Source organism: Brassica napus, chromosome A10 (genome assembly GCF_020379485.1).
Source record: "Brassica napus cultivar Da-Ae chromosome A10, Da-Ae, whole genome shotgun sequence".
In the NCBI taxonomy this organism is placed as follows: Eukaryota; Viridiplantae; Streptophyta; class Magnoliopsida; order Brassicales; family Brassicaceae; genus Brassica; species Brassica napus.
The window spans coordinates 9,648,589-9,671,414 of record NC_063443.1 but is presented as its reverse complement, the minus strand read 5'-3'; the positions used below and the strand labels follow the sequence as shown (position 1 = coordinate 9,671,414).

The 22,826-nt window shown below is 33.2% G+C and overlaps 3 protein-coding genes and 1 pseudogene across 5 annotated transcripts; 1 reads left to right on the top strand and 3 right to left on the bottom strand.

The window, feature by feature from the left end:
* Nucleotides 1–3,036: 3,036 nt before the first annotated feature.
* On the top strand, nt 3,037–6,028 carry LOC106371245 (probable galacturonosyltransferase 12). Its single transcript, XM_013811285.3, has 5 exons — nt 3,037–3,330; nt 4,145–4,200; nt 4,290–5,039; nt 5,125–5,427; nt 5,508–6,028. Exons 1-5 carry the CDS (start codon nt 3,117–3,119, stop codon nt 5,790–5,792), a joined length of 1,608 nt encoding a protein of 535 aa, XP_013666739.1. The 5' UTR covers nt 3,037–3,116; the 3' UTR covers nt 5,793–6,028.
* Nucleotides 6,029–6,033: 5 nt separating this feature from the next.
* LOC106371246 (transcription factor ILR3-like) lies at nt 6,034–7,983 on the bottom strand. The gene is made up of 5 exons (XM_013811286.3): nt 7,655–7,983; nt 7,123–7,185; nt 6,862–6,939; nt 6,629–6,791; nt 6,034–6,551 (listed from the first exon to the last, which is right to left on the bottom strand). The coding sequence occupies exons 1-5, from the start codon at nt 7,774–7,776 to the stop codon at nt 6,276–6,278; spliced, it is 702 nt and encodes a 233-aa protein (XP_013666740.1). The 5' UTR covers nt 7,777–7,983; the 3' UTR covers nt 6,034–6,275.
* Nucleotides 7,984–13,046: 5,063 nt separating this feature from the next.
* Nucleotides 13,047–14,909, bottom strand: LOC106369527 (annotated as a pseudogene).
* A 2,647-nt stretch (nt 14,910–17,556) lies between these two features.
* LOC106371247 (kinesin-like protein KIN-14N) lies at nt 17,557–22,230 on the bottom strand. Of its 3 annotated transcripts, none has more exons than XM_013811287.3 (16): nt 21,984–22,230; nt 21,438–21,682; nt 20,768–20,912; nt 20,578–20,687; nt 20,386–20,505; nt 20,092–20,295; nt 19,824–20,000; nt 19,665–19,739; nt 19,425–19,571; nt 19,204–19,342; nt 18,835–19,106; nt 18,549–18,757; nt 18,383–18,464; nt 18,189–18,293; nt 18,011–18,115; nt 17,557–17,925 (listed from the first exon to the last, which is right to left on the bottom strand). In XM_013811287.3, exons 2-16 carry the CDS (start codon nt 21,630–21,632, stop codon nt 17,749–17,751), a joined length of 2,262 nt encoding a protein of 753 aa, XP_013666741.1. In that variant the 5' UTR covers nt 21,633–21,682; nt 21,984–22,230; the 3' UTR covers nt 17,557–17,748. The 3 variants fall into 3 exon arrangements, with proteins under 3 accessions (XP_013666741.1, XP_013666742.1, XP_048598790.1); XM_013811288.3 differs by having other exon boundaries at nt 21,883–22,211; XM_048742833.1 differs by lacking the exon at nt 21,984–22,230 and adding an exon at nt 21,769–21,785.
* Between the last annotated feature and the right edge of the window lie 596 nt (nt 22,231–22,826).

Here is a 22,826-nt window from a genome sequence, read left to right as displayed (position 1 = left end):
GAAAAAGAGGAAATGTGTATTAGGATCATAACTTTTTAACTCTTTAAAATTTAATGACTATTATAAATTTAACATTGATTCATATGCATGAGCGTTCAGGGGACCGGTCGGTTTCGGTTCGGTTGATTTGGATTTTCGGATTTTTGATGTTATGTTCATAAGTCTCGTTCGGGTTTTACTAATTATCGGTCGGGTTTGGTTCGGTTCCTTCCAGGTTCAGTCAGATCGGATGGTAACCAATGTTTGAAATCTTCCAAAAATATATTTCTTAAACCTCAAAAATTGACAAAAAAAATTCAAAATATAAAAATTATTCACCAATCTAATTAAAAACTAGTCAAACTATCTAAATTAACTAAAAATATTCAAAATAACAAATAAAAAACTAAAAAAACATTTTGAATACTCAAAAATATCTCAATCACCTTAACATATATAAAAACATTAACATATTTAACTAATTTCAGATATCTTCGGATCCTAGTTTGGATTTCGGTTAACCAAACTCTAAAGTACTAAGCTCATAAGTTTCGTTCGGATATTTTTGTATAACCATTCAGATTCAGTTTCGGTTTTTCGGTTCGGATTTAGATAAGTATTTCAGGTTGAGGTAAAAACGTCCATGCCTATTGATTTATTTGTGCATCAGAACTACTGTATGAATATATTTGCGCGCATGTGCAAGGAGCGCCTTTGTACAAGGTCCATCAAAATTTGGAGCCCATTTTTATCGGCTTTTCTTCTACATTTATAATCATCTATCTTATTAAAACTCAAGTACAAAATTGGAGTGTTTGGAGACTTGAATAGGATTTTTAAAAATTTGGAGTGTTTGGAAACATGGATTGCAGTCTTTTAAAAAAAATATTTTTGTTTGAAAACAAGGATAGTAGTATTAAGAAAAAAAAGTAATGGGCTTATGTTTTTTTAAAAAATTGAAAGTTATCTAGGCCACTTTTAAAATATACCAAAATGGGTCAATCTAATTCCCTAAAAAAAATTTTTCTAAACTAACCATAAAACAAAATTTAAACTTTATATACATATTTCAAATCAAAATAATAATTCAAATTTGATTTATATCAAAAATTGATTCAAAAATTGATTCAAAAATATACATATATTCAAAAATGGATTTTTTACTAAACTATTTTTCAATAACCATTATAAAAAAATATTGTCAATATATATAAGAAAAATATAATACAAAGCCCAATTTGAAATACCAACTCAAATTATGGTTTTCATATTTCATATTAAGTTTTAAAAATATAATATATGTAATTATTTATATGATCGTATGTATAAAATACTATTAATTATATGATTACTTATATGATGGTACATATAAAATATGATTAATTATATGATGATAAAATACGATATATAATAATGACTAGGGATGGGATTTTGGATACTCATACGGGTTTAGTTCAGATCGGTTTGTATTTTGAGTTTTCGGGGTCAAAGATTTCAGCCTTATTAGAATGTTTCTAAATTTTGGTTTGAGTTCGATTTGGATCTTTGCGGGTTTGGTTTGGGTTTGGATAACTAATTTAAATTATTTTTAAAGTCTTAAATCATTATATATTTTAAATTTCTCAAAATATATAAATAAAATAATATATTACGTATAAATTTGAATAACATATGTCATAATACTTAAGCTTAACATATCAATTGGCTTGATTTAAAATTTTGGATACGAAATCAATAATTATTTTAAGTATTTTTGGTGATTTGAGTATACTTTAACTATTTCAGATATTTACTTTTGACTATCTATATATATTTTCAAGTATTTAAACCAATTTAAAAGTATCATTTTTGATGTTTTATATACGTTAAATCTAAAAATAACTAATATATATAAGTATATAAATCTATTTTTAGATAAATTCGGATACCCAAATACTTCGGTTCGGATCAGATTCGGTTCTCTAAATAACAAAATTTTGAATAATTAGAATATTTAATCAATTTATGTTTGGGTTTGGTACTATATCTTTGGATCGGTATCGGTTATGTTCCTCGGATTCATTTTTCCAAATCCTAATAATTACATGAAAAACAAATATCAACATATTTTTCAAAATATACATCCGCGCGCCTGCGCGGGTCAAAATCTAGTGTAAATTATGATCAGGTCGGATAATAACTACAAGATAAAACATATTTGATTAGAGCCCATTTTTAGTTGTAGCTCAGGGCCACCCTACTACTAAAAGCGTCTAAGCCAGGCCTGGCGTCATATTGTCATCAACCATATCTATATTCACATAATGTATGTAATTAGTGTCACAAACCATATTTAAAAGTTCACATAATGCAAGATATTAGATTGGTGTTTGTATCTTATCAAGGCCGTCTTAGTCCGTAGACCTTGGCCCAAAAGGTTCCCATAACTAGTAGAAACTGAACCGTGGCGCAAAACTTACAAAGGAAAGGCAAAAAAAAACGCTACAAAGTACAAACTACAAAAAAAACGACTTCTTGTTTGGGTGGGGGCTAGATATAATAACTTGCCACAAAAAGGGCCTGTCAAGAAATTAGAGATGCAATTAGTCCTCAAAAAGTAAATTTTGAGGTTGAAGCTCCAATGTCTTTGTTCAAAGACTTTATTTAGAGGTAAAGTTATGTCTTGTAACCACCAAACAGCTCCTTTTCATCTACACTCTCAATATTTTTAAGACATATGTGTGTTGCCTTGCTTTGACTTGTCTCTCTCTCTCCAACTTCCCTCCTTCAACATAAAGCCAAATCCTAAATCCAAACCGAACCAAACCTATACCAAAACGTACCAAACATAACCGACTGGTATCATGAGTAAACCGGAAAGAAAACTGAATTAATTTGTTCATGCAAATACAAACCGTATTCTTTCTGCTTCACACAAACAAACATTTCGTTTTCTTCACATGAAAAATCAGATACGATCTGCCATTAGTAACCTAAACACAAAGCAAGGTTAGGTGTATGACATAGACCCTTTTGAATAATCATACAATACATAACAACGTAAGATCCATATTCCCTCTTCGGACATCCATCTCCTTTCAAAGAAACCCACATTCAGACAAGAGAAGAAAGAGGAAAACAAGGACATAAACAGAGAGATGCAGCTGCATATATCTCCGAGCTTAAGACATGTGACGGTGGTCACGGGGAAAGGATTGAGAGAGTTCATAAAAGTGAAGGTGGGTTCTAGAAGATTCTCGTATCAGATGATGTTTTACTCTCTGCTCTTCTTCACTTTTCTTCTCCGGTTCGTCTTCGTTCTCTCCACCGTTGATACTATTGACGGCGATCCCTCTCCTTGCTCCTCTCTTGGTAAGTTGTTCTTGTCCCTTCGTTTATTATTCTTTTTTTTCTTCTCTAAATCTGGAAAATAGTAAAAAGATGAACTACTTTTGGTTTTACAGAAAAACTATATACTTTTGATCATTTCGTCACAAATTAAAAAATATAAATGCGATTTAATTTTTTTTAAACGCAAGTTACCGTTTTCTCAAATCATTGTACGTATGTTACCCTTTTTAAAAAATACACACTTATTCAGACTTATAAATAAACAGTTATAGGAATATGAACTTAACCTCAAGTTCTTGTAATAAAATAACCTAAGCGAAAATATTGAATATTTTTCTAGAGATTTACGCTCAAAAGTGAATAATCCAAGAACTTGTTGGTGTGTTTCAGGTTTAGTTTGTAGTGTATTGGTCGAGCTTGATTAAATATTTATGAACATTTCAAGAGACAAAGATATGAATTAGTTAATCTAAAAGTTAATATATAAAATCATATTAATAAACACATTTTAAAATTTGTCAATAAAATTAATTTCATTGTTTGAAATCAATTTATATTAAAAAGTATATGTACATCTTGTTATTGATTTTTGAATTATTATATATTAGTTTATTCTTAATAAAATATATAATCTATAAGTTAGTTTGAGAAGATAATTTATAAAGCCGAAATCAAAAACTAAATTAAATAACAATCCAAATTTTTGAAAAACCAAAATCTACAGCAAAAAGCAAAATCCAAAGATTACTCAAACGATCAATGCCTAAATATGAGAAAGTATGTTTCTTTTTAGTTAACAGCTTGCTTGGGAAAAATGTTTCTTTTTAATTAACAGCTTGCTTAGGAAAAAGACTAAAGCCAAAAATTTTAGGACGAAGAGCTGAGACTGGTGTAAGTGCTCTAACTTCAGACTTTAGACTCTTGAGCATATTACATTTACTGTGGTTAAAAAGGTTAAACTTCTTTTGTTATTTATTTAGAATGTTCCAGAAGCTGTGTACCAAGTGTTGGAACAACCTTTAAGTGAACAAGAGCTAAAAGGACGATCAGACATACCACAAACACTTCAAGATTTCATGTCTGAAGTCAAAAGAAGCAAATCAGACGCAAGAGAGTTTGCTCAAAAGCTAAAAGAAATGGTGACATTAATGGAACAGAGAACCAGAACGGCTAAGATCCAAGAGTATTTATACCGACATGTTGCATCAAGCAGTATACCGAAACAACTTCACTGTTTAGCTCTTAAACTAGCACACGAGCATTCCATAAACGCAGCCGCACGTCTCCAGCTTCCAGAAGCAGAACTAGTCCCAACCTTAGTCGACAACAATTACTTTCACTTTGTCTTGGCGTCAGACAATATTCTTGCAGCCTCGGTCGTGGCTAAGTCTTTGGTTCAGAACTCTTTAAGACCTCATAAGATCGTTCTTCACATCATAACGGATAGGAAAACTTATTTCCCAATGCAAGCCTGGTTCTCATTGCATCCTCTGTCTCCAGCGATCATTGAGGTCAAGGCTTTGCATCATTTTGATTGGTTATCGAAAGGGAAAGTTCCTGTTTTGGAAGCTATGGAGAAGGATCAGAGAGTGAGGTCTCAGTTCAGAGGCGGTTCATCGGTTATTGTTGCTAACAACGAGGAGAATCCAGTTGTTGTTGCTGCTAAGTTACAAGCTCTTAGCCCTAAGTACAACTCCTTGATGAATCACATCCGTATACATCTACCAGAGGTAGACTTGATCCTTGACTTGTGACAAATACTCTGACCATTACAAAGCTAAACCTGTCTTTTAATTCTTTGTTTTTTTTCTGCAGTTGTTTCCGAGCCTAAACAAGGTCGTGTTTCTAGACGATGACATTGTGATACAAACAGATCTTTCACCACTTTGGGACATTGACATGGACGGGAAAGTTAATGGAGCAGTTGAGACATGTAGAGGAGAAGACAAGTTTGTCATGTCAAAGAAGTTCAAGAGTTACCTCAATTTCTCAAACCCGTTAATAGCCAGACACTTCGACCCAGAGGAATGTGCTTGGGCTTACGGGATGAATGTGTTCGATCTAGCTGCTTGGAGGAAGACTAATATAAGCTCTACTTACTATCATTGGCTCGACGAGGTAAATCAAAAACAACTAACTTGCTAACAAATACCATCACGCATTGATCAACTTAAGCTTGACTATTTTTCATGTTGCAGAACTTAAAGTCAGACCTGAGTTTGTGGCAGCTCGGAACTTTGCCTCCAGGGTTGATAGCTTTCCACGGCCATGTCCAGACCATAGATCCGTTCTGGCATATGCTTGGTCTTGGATACCAAGAGACCACAAGCTTTTCTGATGCTGAAAGTGCAGCTGTTGTCCATTTCAATGGAAGAGCTAAGCCTTGGCTTGATATAGCATTTCCTCATCTACGTCCTCTTTGGGCTAAGTATCTTGATTCCTCTGACAGGTTCATCAAGAGCTGTCACATCAGAGCATCATAATAATCACATATCAAAGACGTTGGACCCAGAGAAGAGATTCACGGATCAGTCCATAGGTGCAAACTTTTCTGCAATGGAGTTTTTACTTCACTGGTCAAGTTTCCCCTCTTCCAAGATCATGTTCTGATGTCTCTCCTGTTTCTAATTTTTTGTACTTTCAAACTCTTATGACAAGGAAGTAAAAACCCGTTCTATGTATTAATGTAAGCAACCATAATGTGAGAAACGATCTGCCAGACTCTATCTTAAATTTACATGTGAATAGATAACGTTGCGCCAAGCAATTGGAGTTTACAATGCCAAATCATTGTTCAAAAGATAACTGTTATAAGAAGATAACACCGAGAAGACCAAAGCAACCATAAGACTAAGAAAGCCGAGAAAGAGGAGAGCAAAACAAATGGACTTTTCTTGCTTTTTTTCTTTTTTTCCGGAGGAAGCAAGAAGCAAACCAGTTGATGATTTTCTTGAGGGTCGTCCCAGTTAAGCAACTGGTGGACGAAGGACGTGATCCTGAGAAGTATCGACTGAAGCAGGAGGCATGAACTGCCACATGGCAACTCCTGGGTAACTGATGACTGGCACCATCTTGTTTCCGGGAGCTTGGCCTTGCGCAGAAGCAAAAGCAGTTGGCATCATAGGTGGGGCTGGGAAGAAGCTTGGTTGAGGAGGAGCATTCATGGCTTTCAGCTGTTGCTCCAGCTTCTCTTTCTCTGTCTTCAGCCTCTGCTTCTCATCTCGCAGCTCGTTCTTCTCGGTCTGATCGAGATCACAAGGAAACTAGTAAGCATTCGAAGATTTTTATATGGAAAAAGAAGGGATTACAAAGCAAACACCTTTAACTCTTTGATTTTGTCTTGAAGACTCGAATTGGAGTCCTTCAACTTCTGCGCCTCGCCACGTAGTTGTGTAACCATGCGGACAGCATCGACCAAGATTGCAGCCTTGTCTGTTTTGGGAGGATTCCCCGGCTCCAAAATTGCACCCAATTCCATAAACCTGTAATTCATTTAAACAGGCGATGAAGTTTGATTCAAAAAATAGGAAATGCAAAACAGAAAAAGCTTACTTGTCATTCAGCCTGTCACGTCGCTGCTTCTCTCTACAGGCTTTAGAGCTAGTGGCAGAGGACGATTCACATCTCGCCCTGAGAAAAGTAAATGATCAGGATTACTTTTTTTTCTTTCGGATGATACCTTATCAAGCCAAAGACATTTCGAGAGAGCCAATACAGATAAGCTAATACAGTTTAACAACAAATCGATTCATCAAAAGTTTAAAAGTTCCGGAAGTTGCTAGAGTTTTGCTCTCTGGAATAGAGCATCCTTACCTCTTTTTGGAGCCAGGTTCCTTGGTGGCTTCTGAATTTCCAGCTGAGCCATCAACTCCAAGACTGAGCCAACAAGCAAAAAATCAACGCAACTAAGCTATGTCAATATATTTCTAAATCAAAGAAAAATATTGACATGGTAAGGTCAAAGTAGCCACTGCAACAAAGAAATGCGCTTTCCAGAAAAGGAATCTAATTCCCCACCGATCAATCGATACCCGAATCAAGAAACATGCCAGGCACACAGATACAGGTTGACTTTGAATTAACAAACACAAGACTTAACCAAGTGCAAGGATGATATCTAAAGAAACCAACTTTAAGCTTAAGTAACAACTAATCTCACAAGTTTTCTACTAAGCCAATCAAATTACAAAAGTCTGTAACTTTACTCATACGCTATCATCTCTTCTGAAACCCTTCGAATATGTGAGCAAGTAATTAAGGTTTCCTTTGAAAAATGATTTCGCCTAAAATCAATCTGAGCTTCTTTAGAACCCTAATTGAATCACTTAGAGCCTAAAAAGGGAACCTGGAAACGCCAATAGGTTGCTGGTGAAGAGGCCAGGAGAAGCCAGGGCCTTGAATTGTGAAACTTCCATACTCTGCGTCGATCAATTCGGATATCCAATTAGCGTTTTCGGGCGACACCATCTCCTCAAACTCAAAGACGCTGAGCTATTTTTTTCCACTCCCGGAGGAAATTGGATCTTCCAGGCGGCGATCAGCGAGGTTCTGTTCGGGAAGAGGGAAGCTTAACGGAATCGATTTTTTTTTTTGTTGGTTGTGGAAGGAAACAGAGAGAGAGAGAGAGGAGGAAAACTGTTGGAGGCGAGTTGTGGAATCTTTGGAATCCAGATATTAGTGTTGTTTTCACGCGCATACGTTTTGGGCTTTCAAGGCCCATCCATGACGTATATACAAATCATTTTATAATTCTTGCCCTGCATTTTATTTCTTTTTGTTACATCATCGCATTTATTAAACATACATGTAATTTTGTTTTCTTTGTTTGTTTATTCAATACTATAGAAAATCTAATGGTGTAAATTTTTTAAACAATAGTGTACATAAGTTTCGTATGTTTTGCTTGAAAAAACTGCTAAAAATGGATAACTTCTACGCAATGCAGTTTTGCGAGAATAATATGAGTTTGTAAATATTTGCTGTCAAAAAAAAAAAAAAATTAGTGCGAGAAATTTAATACACCGGAACATGAGATGCGATAATTACTGTCCAAGATGTGGAGAGCCAGAAGAAACTGCTACTCATGCCATATTTGAATGTTCTCCAACTCTATAAGTATGGTCCCTAGCAGCAATACCATCTGCTTCTGACATCTTTCCTTTGTCTAGCATTTATGCCAACATGGACCATCTGTTCTGGAGGAAGAATGACATTGCTCAACCAGAATTTGGATAATATGGTATATCTGGAAGGTCCAAAATGATAAACTTTTGAGAAGAATAGACAGAGATCCTATGGAACTAGTCAGATATGATGAGAGTGAATGCTAGGCGTGGTTTAATGCGAATGAGCTGGTACCGGAAACCCAACAAGAGCTTCATAACTAGGAATCCCAAGCCATATGCTTGGAAAATATATGTATGGTGGATGGATCATGGAGTTCAATGGCACATTTTAATGGTTGCGGATGGGTTTGGAAGGATAGCCTAGAACAAATACAACTGATGGGAATGCGTAACTTAAATAGGCGAGAATCTGCCTTACATTCGGAAGTGGAGGGGCTGCGATAGGTGATGGAAAGCATACTTCTACATTCCTCGTGTCAGAGCTTTGGAACAGACTGCAAGGATCTAATAGAAATGATAAGAGAGCCTCAAGTTTGGCCAGGTTTTGCAACTGAATTGGAGGCCATAAAGATGCTTAAGCTATGTTTTCCGGAATTCAAGATCTCTCACATCCCAAGAGCACAAAATGGAATATATGATTCGTTAGCTAAGTCTGCTAGAACATTTCATAGGAAGCTTTGTTACATTGGTTGTTCTGTTTCGGTTTGGTTATCCAGACCACCTAAGTTCCTTGAGTAATAAAACAACCGTTCAATGTCAAAAGAAATATATATATATATATATATATATATATAATTAGGTTTCGACTGCGTCACTAAAAAAACTATAAAGTATACCGCCAACCGGACATAACTCAAATTGTTTTGTTATATACAAAATACAGTATATGTTACTTTTTTTCTTTTTGGGTAGTTATTTCGGATCAGCTTAGTTGGATTGGTGAACATATATTGTTGGATGGTCGTGATCTTGGAGATCTCATTTCTTCTGCTTCCTCCCGTACACACATGAAAATTCCATAATGATTTGGTAACACAGAACTCCGAATTATTCACTTGAAAAATATGTGTATAATATATATTAACCTATATGTACAATCAGTCAGTACGGTGTTATCTTAAGTTGGTATAGTTTTTCTAAATGTAAGATCTTGAAACTAGGAATCGGTAGATTATAATTAATTAAGGGGCTATGTGATAATAAAGGAACCAAGACTCCAGCGATATACAAGATATGATATTTACGTATGTGTATCATTTGAGTTCGATATGATATTCACGTATTTGTACCATTTGAGTTCTGTACATAATTATATTTTTACATATTGTATATCAGTATATAGCTATATAAAAGCATTTCTTTCTTGTTTTAAGATAACAGCATAGTTAAAAAGAAGAATATAACATTCATGTTTAACTATTCCACTTTTTGACAAAAAAAAAACTAATCAACTAGCATTGCAAATATACAGAGGAGGGGTAAAATATATAAATATACTTGTTAGTGTCAACTTTTTAGAAAATAAATATAAGATTCCCATTGACATTTCCAGTTCATGTCGAAAGTGTTACAATTTAGAGAAGGGGTGACACAAAGTAGGGTCGTTTTCTTAAAAAAAACTAGGGTCGGCCCGCCCTACGGGCGGGAAGTGATAATAAAAGTTATTTATGAAGTATTTAAATATTATTATAGATTAATAAAATATTGTAAACAAACAAATAACGAAAAAAATTATGAGATCATAATAATACATTTATTTTTGAATTACAATGACCCTTCATTATTCTTTGATAAATATAATTATATTTTTAATATTTATTTTAGTTTCAAATGTGTAGTTTTATAATATTTTTCATTAAACTAACTTATTAAAGGTTTTTTTTTTTACAAATATGACTAAAAATTTCAAGTCATCCCTAAAGTAAATGAATTTTTAACGTTAAAAACCTCTCATCTAAGTTTGTTTTGAGTAAAACCCCTACACTAAGTATTTAACGAAAAATCCCCAAACTAACTTTATTTAATGAATTAAACCCTCGCTAGTCATAATTACCATTACTACCGGTAAATCTTTAGTTTGGGGATTTCTACTTTAAGTAAACATAATTGAGGAGTTTAACCAATAAAAATAAAAAATATCAAAAAAATCCAAAATATAATAACATTATCTAACAATTAGTAACTTTAATTTTAAAAATTATCATTTTTAAAAATTTCTGTTAATATATGAGTCTGATTTGTTTCAAAATCAACATTATTTATGTATAAACTAAAATATAAAAACCCAGAAAATATAACAAAAATTATCTAAAGATTTACCTGTAATAAAAATTATCTAAAAGTTAAAATGTAAAAATCAAAAAATATAATAAAAATTATATTTTATCTAATAAAAATGTAATAATAAATCTTTAGATAAATTTTTATTATATTTCCTGATTTTTTACCTTTTTAATTAATACATATATAATGTTGATGTTAAAAACAAATCAAACTCATATATTTACAGAAATATTTAAAAATGCTAATTTTAAAAATTTAAGTTACTAATTTTTAGATAACGTTATAAAATTTTTTATTTTTTATTTTTAAAATTTTTAATGGTAAAGCCCCTCAACTATGTTTACTTAATGTAGAAACCCCTAAACTAAAGATTTACCGGTAGTATTGGTAATTATGACCGGCAAAAGTTTATTTCCTTAAATAAATTTAGTTTGGGGGTTTATTCATTAAATAATTAGTTTGAATGTTTTTACCCAAACAAACTTAGTTGAAGGATTAAAAATCCAAAGTAATTCATGCTTTTTTAGAATTTTTATTTGTCGTATTCACCCCATAAGTTAAGTTATTCACTAAAATACCATTATTTTTGTTTCGAATATTCATCTTCATGTTTTTTATTATATTCAATACACCAGCCACCATGAACAACCAATTCCAAATTCTAAATGAAGCTAAAATCACACTATACTTAAAAATCGGTATGAAAATCGATCACGCTTTTATACAATTTTTGAATATATCCACACATATTTAAATAACAAACGACTACTTTATAATGAATTTTAAATATTTTCAATTTTATTATTCTTATATTTGTTAAACTACATTTATAGAAAATTTTGTATTTTCACATTGTAATTTTTAAACTCATCACGCGCAAGGCGCGTATCTTATCCTAGTGATAAATTTAATTGAATGTCATCAGAAAATAATATAATTTATTTTCTCATCTCATAAAAGCATGATAGAATCGTAACATTTTGGTGTGCTCTTAGGGTTATAAATTCTTTGAGTTCTTCTACTTGATTTAGTAAATAATGTTTGAAAAACTTTAAATTTTAGGAAATCAACAACAATTTTGCACTTTCTTATTTCAAATCATTTGCAAACTATATTATGTAATTATTAGGGAACAAATATAAAACTATTTTGCAGAGATTACGTATTTTACTATATTATCATCTGCTGAAAGAAAACGATATTAACATGTTTTTAAAAAAATTGAAAATTAAATACTAATGAGAGAAAATGATGGCTAAATGTCTTAGTAGATTTGATCTTAGTAGTAAACCAAATTAAAATTAATTGTAAACTTTGTTTTAAAATTTTTTGTCTAAGTTTACTTTTTTTTTTTACCAAAAAATAAGGTTTTGTCTAAGTTTTTGGGGTTGTGTTAGATCTTTGTTTTTGGAAACTGCTTCATGTATGAGTATGTTGCAGTTGTTATTTGAAAAGGTAAAATCATTTGTTTCACAGTGGAATGTTGGTCGGAAGCTCTAATCTTTTTTTTTTTTTTTTGTCATCAGCTCTAATCTATGTCAATGGTTATATATATTTACATATTTGATGGATATTTACAAATGTTGGGATTAATTTATGTTTATACATTAATTTTGTAGTTAAAGCTGTTTTTTCGGTGTTACAAAAAAAAGCTTTTTTCTTCAAAAAATAATTTTAGCGAAACCATATTTTCATTTATGCAGATCAAAACCATTTCAAGTGATGAGAGTAAGATATTTATTAGTAAACATAATTTCTTCAAGCAAATTCCTGAGTCCTGACATTCATAATCATAAGAGATTTTCAAATCTATTCATGTTTATAAAAAGAAAAAATTGTGGAGAGCATACTACACATAGATATTCAATAACTTATTTCCTTTGAGCGTGTGTTGTCATCTATATTTTGACCGTAATATCTTAAATTTCTCTAGACTTGATATACCATATTGAACTCTAACATTTACTGGTTAATGAAAACAACTGAAATGTCAGCATTTAATATTATTTATTAGTACGAAACTGAAGAAATGACATCGGCTTTCATCAATACTTTCTCTAAAGAAATCATGTCACTTGATCAGTTTTCTTCTTTAATCAGCTTCTCCTTGTATCAGTGTGTGCTTCCAAGCTAGCCGACTGAGTCACCAGCTGCATGGAATAATAGGCAACACATTCACGAAGGTAGGTTATGTACCGAGAATGTTTACTAATGAGAGTAGGCGTAGATGAATTTATAAGATTGCAGTGTATCTTATTTGCTTAACCAGATTTTATTTTTAATCGGATCATAACCATAATTTTAAAACAGCTTTCTACAAATACAGGGTGATATAAGTTGAAATTTTATTTTGCTGATCGAATAAGGTGAACATGGAAAACTGAACCAAAGGTTGCTTTAAAAAAAAGGGAAAAAACCAAGCTTGATAGAGAGCAGGAGGGTCTGTGAATTTGCCTAACTTGAGCAGCTAAGCCTTGCGTGTCTTCTTGAGTGCATAAGCTATGGTCTCTGAAAATCTCTGGCATTTGACTGTTAATTCCCCAGATTGTTCAACTTATCCTCCTGTAAAAATCGATCCATCAATCATTATTTCTTGCCACTTGTTGATTATCTGAGAAAGAAAAAAGCTTACATTGTTTCAGGCTTCAAGCTTTCTCTGCATAGCTTCATGTTCAGTTCAGCACGAATCTGAAAAGGAAACACCTTGATTTTGGTACACATATTTCTGAGCAAGTCCTTGATCAATAACGCTAACTGTTATTGCAAACAGAGTATTGGCTGGGATCCATCTGACTGTAACATGATCAACATCAGGGTGTACCTACAAAATGAATCAATAAAATAAATTAATTTTGTGAATGAGGAAGAGGGAAACTAAAAGTGGCAAGATACACCCTTTGTTGAGCGAACAGGCATACACTGCTTCCTTAGAAACGGTTCCATCTCATGTGTGAACTGTTCTAGAAGACCTCCTTTCAATTAAACCTGGTCAATCAATTGTATTTGTAACAAAACAGTGTCGATCAGTAATGAAGATTAACACAGTCAAGCTTGTTTGTTTATCAAGCCGACAATAGATTTAGTCAGAAACCAGTTCTACTGCAGTACTTCCAGTCCTTGTAAAGTTAGAATCTTCATAAGAGTCAAATAAGCTGCAATGATAACCATTTAGAAACAGTTACAACAAAGATACAGTAAAACCAGGAGAGATGAATACAGTTTAAGCCTTTTATTGTTGTTTTCACCAGATGGAAAAAAGGTCTTCGAGAGTCAGAGATGATACCTTTCAACCTCTTCCTTTGGCATATCTGTAATAAGCAGTCATCTCACCATGAAGAATCTGAAACAACTATGTAAAAATGCAACTGGCAAGAAAAGACCAAGTAATATAAAACAACTATTGTAAGAAGCTGAGTACACAACCTTGGAAGCTTTAAAGATGGCATGATGGATTTCATCCCAAGCAGAAGGACCAAGAGCAAACTGCATCAATTTGTTCTAGCCGAGGAAGAACCTGAACCAATAGGAACCAAAATTCAAATCAAAGACCGAATGTGACGTATAATAATCTCACTTACATTCAAACAACACCCAACTATTCATAATTACAGAAGAAAACAAAGATACCAACCTTTCGTTGTGTCTAAACTGTTGTCTAAACTCCTTGAATTTGATATTTTTCATGTTTTCAAAAGAGAAACATGGACAGAGTTATATTTTTGACAGTCTCTCTGATACCATTAACAATACTCTCCTTCTGCTCCCTCCCTTCTTTTCTTCTATGTCATCAACAAAGCAACTGCAATAACAACAAAAACAATACTTTTAGGAACCATTCATCAAGTGATTCGACAATATAAGCAAAGGTCTAGGTTTTATACAAAAGGATTCCTTTAAAAGATCTTCGAGACCCTAAAGGTCTACATAAAAGCACACAGCTTCCCAGCTGAGTAACAAAGATATTATAATTTCAAGAAACAGAACCTTGAAAGAGAGGAGGAAGAAAGATTCAGCCTGGTCTGTCTCGCTTTCACTTAGTTATGTCTTCTATGAAATAGGAAAGTATAAAATCTACATGAAACTGGAAACTGAAAGTTTAAGAACAGACTTACCTTTGCATCTAGTAAGAGCATATAAGTTCCCAACCGCGATTGACTTCAAATCAGAAAGAAGAACTTTGAAATCAGCCATTTGTCGGTAAATAAATTTACTTTGTTGTTTTAACGAACTGGGAAGATTAATTTTATTGGAGGAAGGCTAATCGCAGATAGACCGCCTTGCAGATGAGAAACTCGAATTGAAGGGTAGATCGTAGTTAATGGATTTAAAGAGGGGTTTAAGGCGATGAATCTGTATTGGAGTGAATCGGATTATTAGAAAGTAGATCAAACGACACGATCAAAAACCATCTAAGAGATTCTTCACGTCAACTTCAGCATCTAAAGCTCACGACTGGCGGAGAAGATAGAGATAGGGCTGGGTTCATTGAGCTAAACCTAAGGCCCACACACAAAACGTAGCCCATATTATTGTAGATTTGCCTTAATGAAACGATGCGATTTAATGGCTGGACACGTGTCCACCCTGTAGGAATAGACTTTCCACGTGGACACTGCAGGAGGGAACCGAACAATTTTTTATATAATTAGATATAGAAGAATCTTTTGAGGGGAGATGGTTAAAAGAAATTTCCCCAGATAGCGCCTCTTATGTTTTGTTTTTAATAAAACAATTAATACTAATTAATTTCGCATAAACATATCAAGTAGAAGTCGAGTTATTTTCTTTCAAAAATATAAGGAAAAGCCAATTTGATAAATAGACTACTTGATCAGGGATATCTACTGACACACCGTTGGTATATTCTTTGAATATACCCTAATTAATTAGCAAATTAATATTCCTTCTGTTTAAACAATTAATTTTATATATTTTCTATATAAAAATAATACATTCTCTATATACCCTAATCAATTTCCTATACAGCTAATCATATTTTAACTAACAAAAAAATAAATTAATAAATAAAATTAATAAATTTTGTATTGAAAATCGTAAAAAACACTTATTTTGTAACGAAAGAAATTCTCTACAACGACACTTAATATGAAGCTGAGAAAGTATCAAATTATTCTATGTGTTAATGGTCATTCTCTTATTGTACATAGTGTTACACATTTTTAGTACAATGCAAAGTAAAAAGCTAATCACAGAGGAAATGATCGCCGTCTTCTTAGGGTCGGATTGGTTCAAACACAGTGGCTGCGATTGCAGGAGTTTGCGGATGCAGATGGTTACGATTTTTAGCGGTTTTAAAAAATTTGTATGATTCGTACGACGGTTAAAAATTGGTGCATTTGTGGGATACTTATGACTGGTTAACTACCAAATGCAGCAGCAGTTAAATAATAAATAAATAATATTTAAATTTTATATAATTATAAATATCAAAATCATAATATTATAATAAATACAAAAATTATATTTAGAAATTTATAATTTTAAAATTTTAAAAGTTATAGAAAATATTTTTATTTAAAATTTTTAAAATATTAATTAAAATATAATAAATATATTTTATTATTTTATAATTCCAATTTAAAATTTTTATTGAATATTTTTTTTGTATTTATATTATTTTGTTTTTTTAAAAAGAAAAAAAATATTCTCCCGCAAATGCTAGTTGGAACCAGTTTTTGAATTTATGATGTTTAGAACAGTTTGAAATATGTAGTTTGAAGCGGTTTAGAGCGGTTTTGAGTGATTGTTGCAAAACGCCAACAACCGCTACCAACCGCAAAAGCTACGTTTGCAGGTGGTAGCGGAAAAACCAGTCATACTCGTATTATAAGTTTTCAGTATGATTATCTTAAGAAAAAAAACACAAAAAAAAATAGTTTAGTACAATGTAAAATGTCAATTTGCGAGTCGTAAATAAACTGAATCCAACTGCTTTTAGTTTGATTAATAATGTATGGAGAAGTGACATATATCAAATCGAAAATCTATGATAAACTTTTAATATTCTGAATCAAACTATGTTTGGTAATATTATATGAATGTTGTAAATATTTTTAGAGCTTGACTTATTCTTTTGCCAAGTTCCGTGGAGCGGTGGAGGCATGAATTCGACCGTTAATGTTCTAGATGTTTTTTCAGTTGACCTTATCTACTTGACGGAATCAACTGGAGTTGACTATATCATATAATAGTTTTATATTTATAGGCAATATATCCAGAAAATAAAATTGATTACGTGCTCAAACTAATAAACTTTACTGGGTTTAGTGAATTTATAAAGAAACTCATTTATAAATGACTAACAGAACGAAATGAAACATTTTTATATAATTTTTGATCAAAATATAATTTTGTGTTGATAAGAAACAAGAAATGTATGATAATTTTGTGTTACCATAAAAACTCATTATGCGAAATGATAAGGCTTGGTATTAGCAAATCAATTTAATGTAAACGTAAAAGCACTATGAATCATGTATGTTGACAATCGTAGACATTTTGAAAAATTGGTACATTTCCCATGCATGAATTACAATCACTGTCAATTTGAGATCATAGAGTATCATGATCCTATCACTATCAGTTTTACTTATTTTTTAAGAAAAGAATTCGCACAACAATACCGCATTCAAATCGAAATGAAATTAATGATAGCACTGACACGACAACCTTATTAACAAAAGTAATCACTGGACTATAAGTTGAATTGTTTGTAGTTTGTACATCTACAATTTCAGTAACAAAAAGATAACAGACATTAATCTATTTCATCAAGTTAATTTTCATGTTGATCAATGAAATACTTTGAAATAGGGTCTTTTGCTAAAAGAGAAACATTAATCGTTCATATCAAAGTGTTGACCAAACTATACAGATTGCAACATAAGGTCTTTGGGTGTTTCCCGTTAGAGTTCATCTCATCATTCAATCAAGTCTTGTGACCATATTTTAAGTACAAACATTCGTATAATTAACTTAGAAAATGATGCTTCAAACTTCAAATTCTCTCTCATCCGAGGCTCAAACGATCCAGTTGTTTGATGTTAGTCTGCCTTCGTGGAGTTCCAATCTCACAAGCATTTACTCTCGCTGCGAATCTAAGCGAGCAAAGAGACTCACCGGTTGAAGAAGATTCCGGAGCAATGTTCACAAACATTAGTGTCTTTGAGTCACCTCCTAAGCAAGGCTGATAAATTACAATGTTTCATCATGAGACACAGTTTAAGAAACATAATCTTTTGATAATCTTTCTTTTGCAAAGTAGCAAGTACCTGGAGAAGATAAGTCAGCTTAGAGTTTCGGAATGGAATATGATCTTCCTTTTTTCCTAATGCGAAAATGACATCCCCAAGAGACGACAGGCTTTTGTTGATTGCCTAAAGATAGAAAGAAAGAATGCTTTACAATCAAAAACTGCAAGAAGAATCATAATCTTGTTAAAGAATTTACCTGAGTTTCTTTGAGTCTATCTCCGGTTGATCCACTCTTTGATAAACGCTCACTCCCCGCAAGATCAATCAGGTTCAAGACCCCTTGTACTTGTTGCTCAGTGCTCTGTCAGAAGAAGTAAACAAACAGTTTGGTTTATTAGACAAAACAGGAATCATCAGAAAACAAAAAAGCTGGTTTGGTTGATAAAGTACCTCGTTGACACCAGAGATTCTTAGTGTGAATACAAAATGGCTTCTTGAAGACTGCTCGTTCATCTGTGTCTTCCCTACCGATCTAAAGAAGAAAAGATAACACCATTAAAAAAAAAAACAATATTGATGACCAATCTGATAATGGGTTTTACTTTTAGCTACTCACCTGTTACGAGCAGCGTGGTCTAAGAGGAATGAAACCTCTCGAGAGCTTTTAACATCCAAAATAGTAAGCTCAGCGACATGTGTGTTCCCATGAGCATCATGTTTGATAGCATGTTTCTGCGGAGAAACACCATTGTCTGTTCTCACCGCTTCTTTGTTCGTCGACAAGAGGTCTCTGATCGTTTCATTGTATATCTCCAACATAGAAACCTATGCACATATACTAATAGAGTTACATATCGATACTAACCACAAGGATGTATCATAAAAGAGACGAGATAGTTTACCTGCAGTTCGTACTTCCAACCTTGAGAACGAAGAGACTGCCTCGTTTCAAATATTTGCTCCAGACAACGAGGGATCAGTCCTTTCTCCTCGACGTTCCCTGGCTTACCCATCATTGTGTAAGTCTTGCCCGAACCGGTTTGTCCATACGCAAAAATGCACACCTTGTAACCATCGAGAGCACTTTGAACAAGTTGAGAAATCTCTATGAAAACGCCTTCTTGTGATGTATTAGGCACAAAGACCTTATCAAATGTGAACGAATGCTTTTGTGCTGTCCATAGCCAAAAACACACAACAACAACAGCAAAAGATGTTGAGAAACGGTGTCGTTTCAACGTTGTTGCAGAGGTTTTTGTTTAGTTTCATACCGTTTTGCATCAAGTCTATACCACGACCAAGTAGTTCTAGTGATGCTGGGTAAGATATGGTTTTCCCCTCATCACCATTGTTCTCTCCTGGCAGTAGAGGTCTTACTCTACAGAACACACGTATGTTCCCTTTCAGTTCCTGCAATAAGAGAAGGAAACAAAACTGTGATCAGGTGAAGAAAAAAAGAAGTGGCAGAGGTTAAAGTTAAGGGGGATCATACAAGAATAGTATTGTGCAACTTCTTCCGTAGCTTTTCTCCTTCCACGAATTTAAGTTCTGCTTCTTCTACACGACTTTTCAGATCGATAATGGTTTGCTTCTGCTCTTCAAACTCATTCATTTTCTCAAATGTGGTTAGATCAGACATCTATTTAACCATTAAAAAAAATCAAGAATGGTTGTCAAAAACTTACTATTAAAATATAATATAAGTAATTTGTTATATGTGTAACTCTGAAACCTGCAGTTGCCTATCAGAAGATACTAGTTGATCTTGCAACTCTCGTATCTGGCTACTCTGGGAAGAACACGTGGCCTGGACCAAAAGAGTTTACATTCATCTTAATAAAAAATAATCTGCAGTAGATTTTTGCAAGAAATTATTAGAAGAATAGAAAACCTCAAGCTCTGCTATGGTGTCTTTGAAGTCATTGTACTTGGCTGCCTCGGTTTGTAAAGTTTTTAATTCTGTTAAATGGTGATCACGTTCATCTTTAGCCTGTTGAAGCTCCAGTTTGAGACTCGCAACTTCGTTTACCAATTCAGCTTTCTGCTTCATGATATCATCTTGAGAGGCCTATAACAAAAAACAAAAAGACAGCCAGTCATATTCTGCTTCATGAAGGGTTAATACATTACATTTACTAACATTATGAGTATCAAATCACCTTAGAAGCAGCAAGTTGATCCTGCAATGCTGAGAATTGACCCTTCAAGTTGCCAATGTTTTCAACAATGGCAGTCCTTTCTTTCTCGCCGCGTTTTATGGTTTCGTGAGCTTCATCAAGATCACCTTGTAGCTTGCTGTTGTACAGCTGCAAGCTTGAGTTATACTCTTGCAACAGTTTGTACATGTCATTCACTGATTGTATCTGAACAAACACACAAAAAGTCAAGTCAAGATTAGGTGTGACAGCAATTTTAACATTTTCAGATCTTTTTTTTTTTTTGAGTTTCCTCACTCTTTGATTAGCAGTTTGAAGCTCTCCTTGTGCTTTTCCAAGCTCTTCTGTGAGACCAGCTTGTGCCTTCTCAACAGCAAGTCTTGCTTCTTTCTCTTTCCCAAGAGAATCATTTGCAGCCTAAAGCACAACATATCCAATTAACACCCACAAAACACAAGTACTTTTAACTACAAACTAACCAATTCTTACCAACTTCTCTGTCTGTTCCTTGGCAAGCTGAATTTGAGCAGATTCAAAGTTCTTCCTCAGCTCCTCAATTATCATATTCAGCTCCTCTTCTTTGTTTCTCAAGCTAGTCTCTGTTCATCATATTGCAATAGTATAAAGTTTAAATATGAAAAATTCAAAAGAAAAAAAATATTCAACAACTAAAACCCACCCATATCAGCACAATGCTTCTCATTCATTTCCAAGGCGTTCTTCAACTTCTCTTGCTCAAAAGCATAATCCAACTCAAGTTCTTGAAACCATCTAATGCAAAGTCTAAGTCTTTTTATATAATCCATCATATTCTCACATCTCTCCTGCAAAATTCAAATACCAAGATTAACATTCAAAATTCAAGCTAAACTAACTCAGGCTAAAAAAGGTCAAACACACAGACAAAAGTCTTCAATGCTTACTTATCAAACAGACAAAAACTATTTTGGTCCCACAAATTGTCTTTATACTCCACATTCAAAATCTTCTTCAAAAACAAAGAGATCCAACGATAAAAGCCAGTAAGCAAACTGAATTTAAAGCCTAGAGATTTTATCACAAACGATCTAACACATAAAACAAAGTCTTTAAATTAAGGTCCTACAAAATGTCTTATAGCGATCAAATCTTCAAAAAGCCAATGGATCCAACGAGAAAAGCCAGTAAAACTACTTAAAATTCAAACCTTCTTAACTCAAGATTTAACAACCTGATTGATTCATGACCACACAACATAATGGATTCATTTTTACCTTAATTACAGAGGAAGACTTTTAGATTCAGTAAAAAAGAAAAGAATTGATATACATATATATATATATTTAATGAGGGTGCAAAAAGAAAGAAACCTTGTAGTTGAACTTGCTTTTGTACTTGATTCGCTCATTAAGAAGAGCTTCAACGTCTTCTCTACTGAACTCAACCGGACCATACTCAGATCCCGCCGTGCTCGCCGGAGCACTGTTCGGCGTCAGATCTTTTGACCCATTTGTCACCGGAAAAGCTGACCGGATTCTTCCATTGTTTGCCATCGCCCCCACCATAACAAGGAACAAAATAACTGTTCTCTTCTTGTTACTTAATCACTTCAAAACTGCAAAAAAAACGGTAGAGATCTTTAGAAATAAAGAAAGGTGATAAATTGAGTAAACGATTTAATATGGGGAAAAAGACAGGAACCCCGTGAACATTGATTTGAACGAAGAAAAAAAAACAGAACATGTTCTGAAGAGAAAGAAAAAAACATAAAGATTGAGACTTTAAGAAAGAGGAATAAGAAGTAAAGAAACCCACTGATCCTGAATAATGAATGTGGATTTCAGAGAGAGAAAACAAGCCTAGATTTGTGAGAACCTTTGAGAATGGAAGAAGGTGAAGATAGTAAAAGGTAGTACCTTTAGCATTTAAGAGGGCTTTGTACTAAAAGGATTTGTGGAAATGGAGGCACGTTTCAGTTTTGTTCCTCTCGTCTTCCTGCTGCTGCCTTGCTTCTTTTCTATATTTCTTGTTTGAACGTTCTGAGAGAAGGGAGAGAGATGGACGTGGGGCCGTTGATTGGATCTGAAGTCACCGATGTAATGTAATCACAGCCGTTGCTTTGTTAAGCAGCAAAGAAATTTGGAGAAAAGATGGGTGTAATAGAATAGCAGGAGTTTTTTACGACTATGGGGCAGTGGGGGGGGGGGGGGGGGGGTGGGGTAAGGTCAGTGGACTTAATTATGACTTTAATCTATACACCAAAATAATTAGTTTATTCTGGAAATTAAGAAAAAGATAAACATAAATGAAATTTAAGGAGAACATTCTTCAAAGTTTAAACCAGAGTCCAGACTTTTTTAAATGTTAAGAAAACAAAAACAAGATTTTGCAAAACTATTTATTTATGGAATACCTTGTAAATTAAAAAAATGAATCGTGGATAATTTATTTTCTCAAGTAAACCTTGGTTTAAATATATCATTTACGTTTAGTTTTCAAAACATCAAATTCTAAATTATAAGATAATATATTAAAAAGTTATATTATTTATCAGTTATTTGATGTTTAATAAGGAAAACTCAAAATTGAGATTTTGATAATGGCTCATATTTTTAGATGGGAACTTATTGTTTTGTTTTAAACAAAGATTAAATTATCTTTACCATATGTTGTATCGGTAATCTCACAGATTTAAGTTTTTAACATAGGAATTAAATTTAACAATATGATAAGGAATAGTGATCTACTAGAATTTCCGG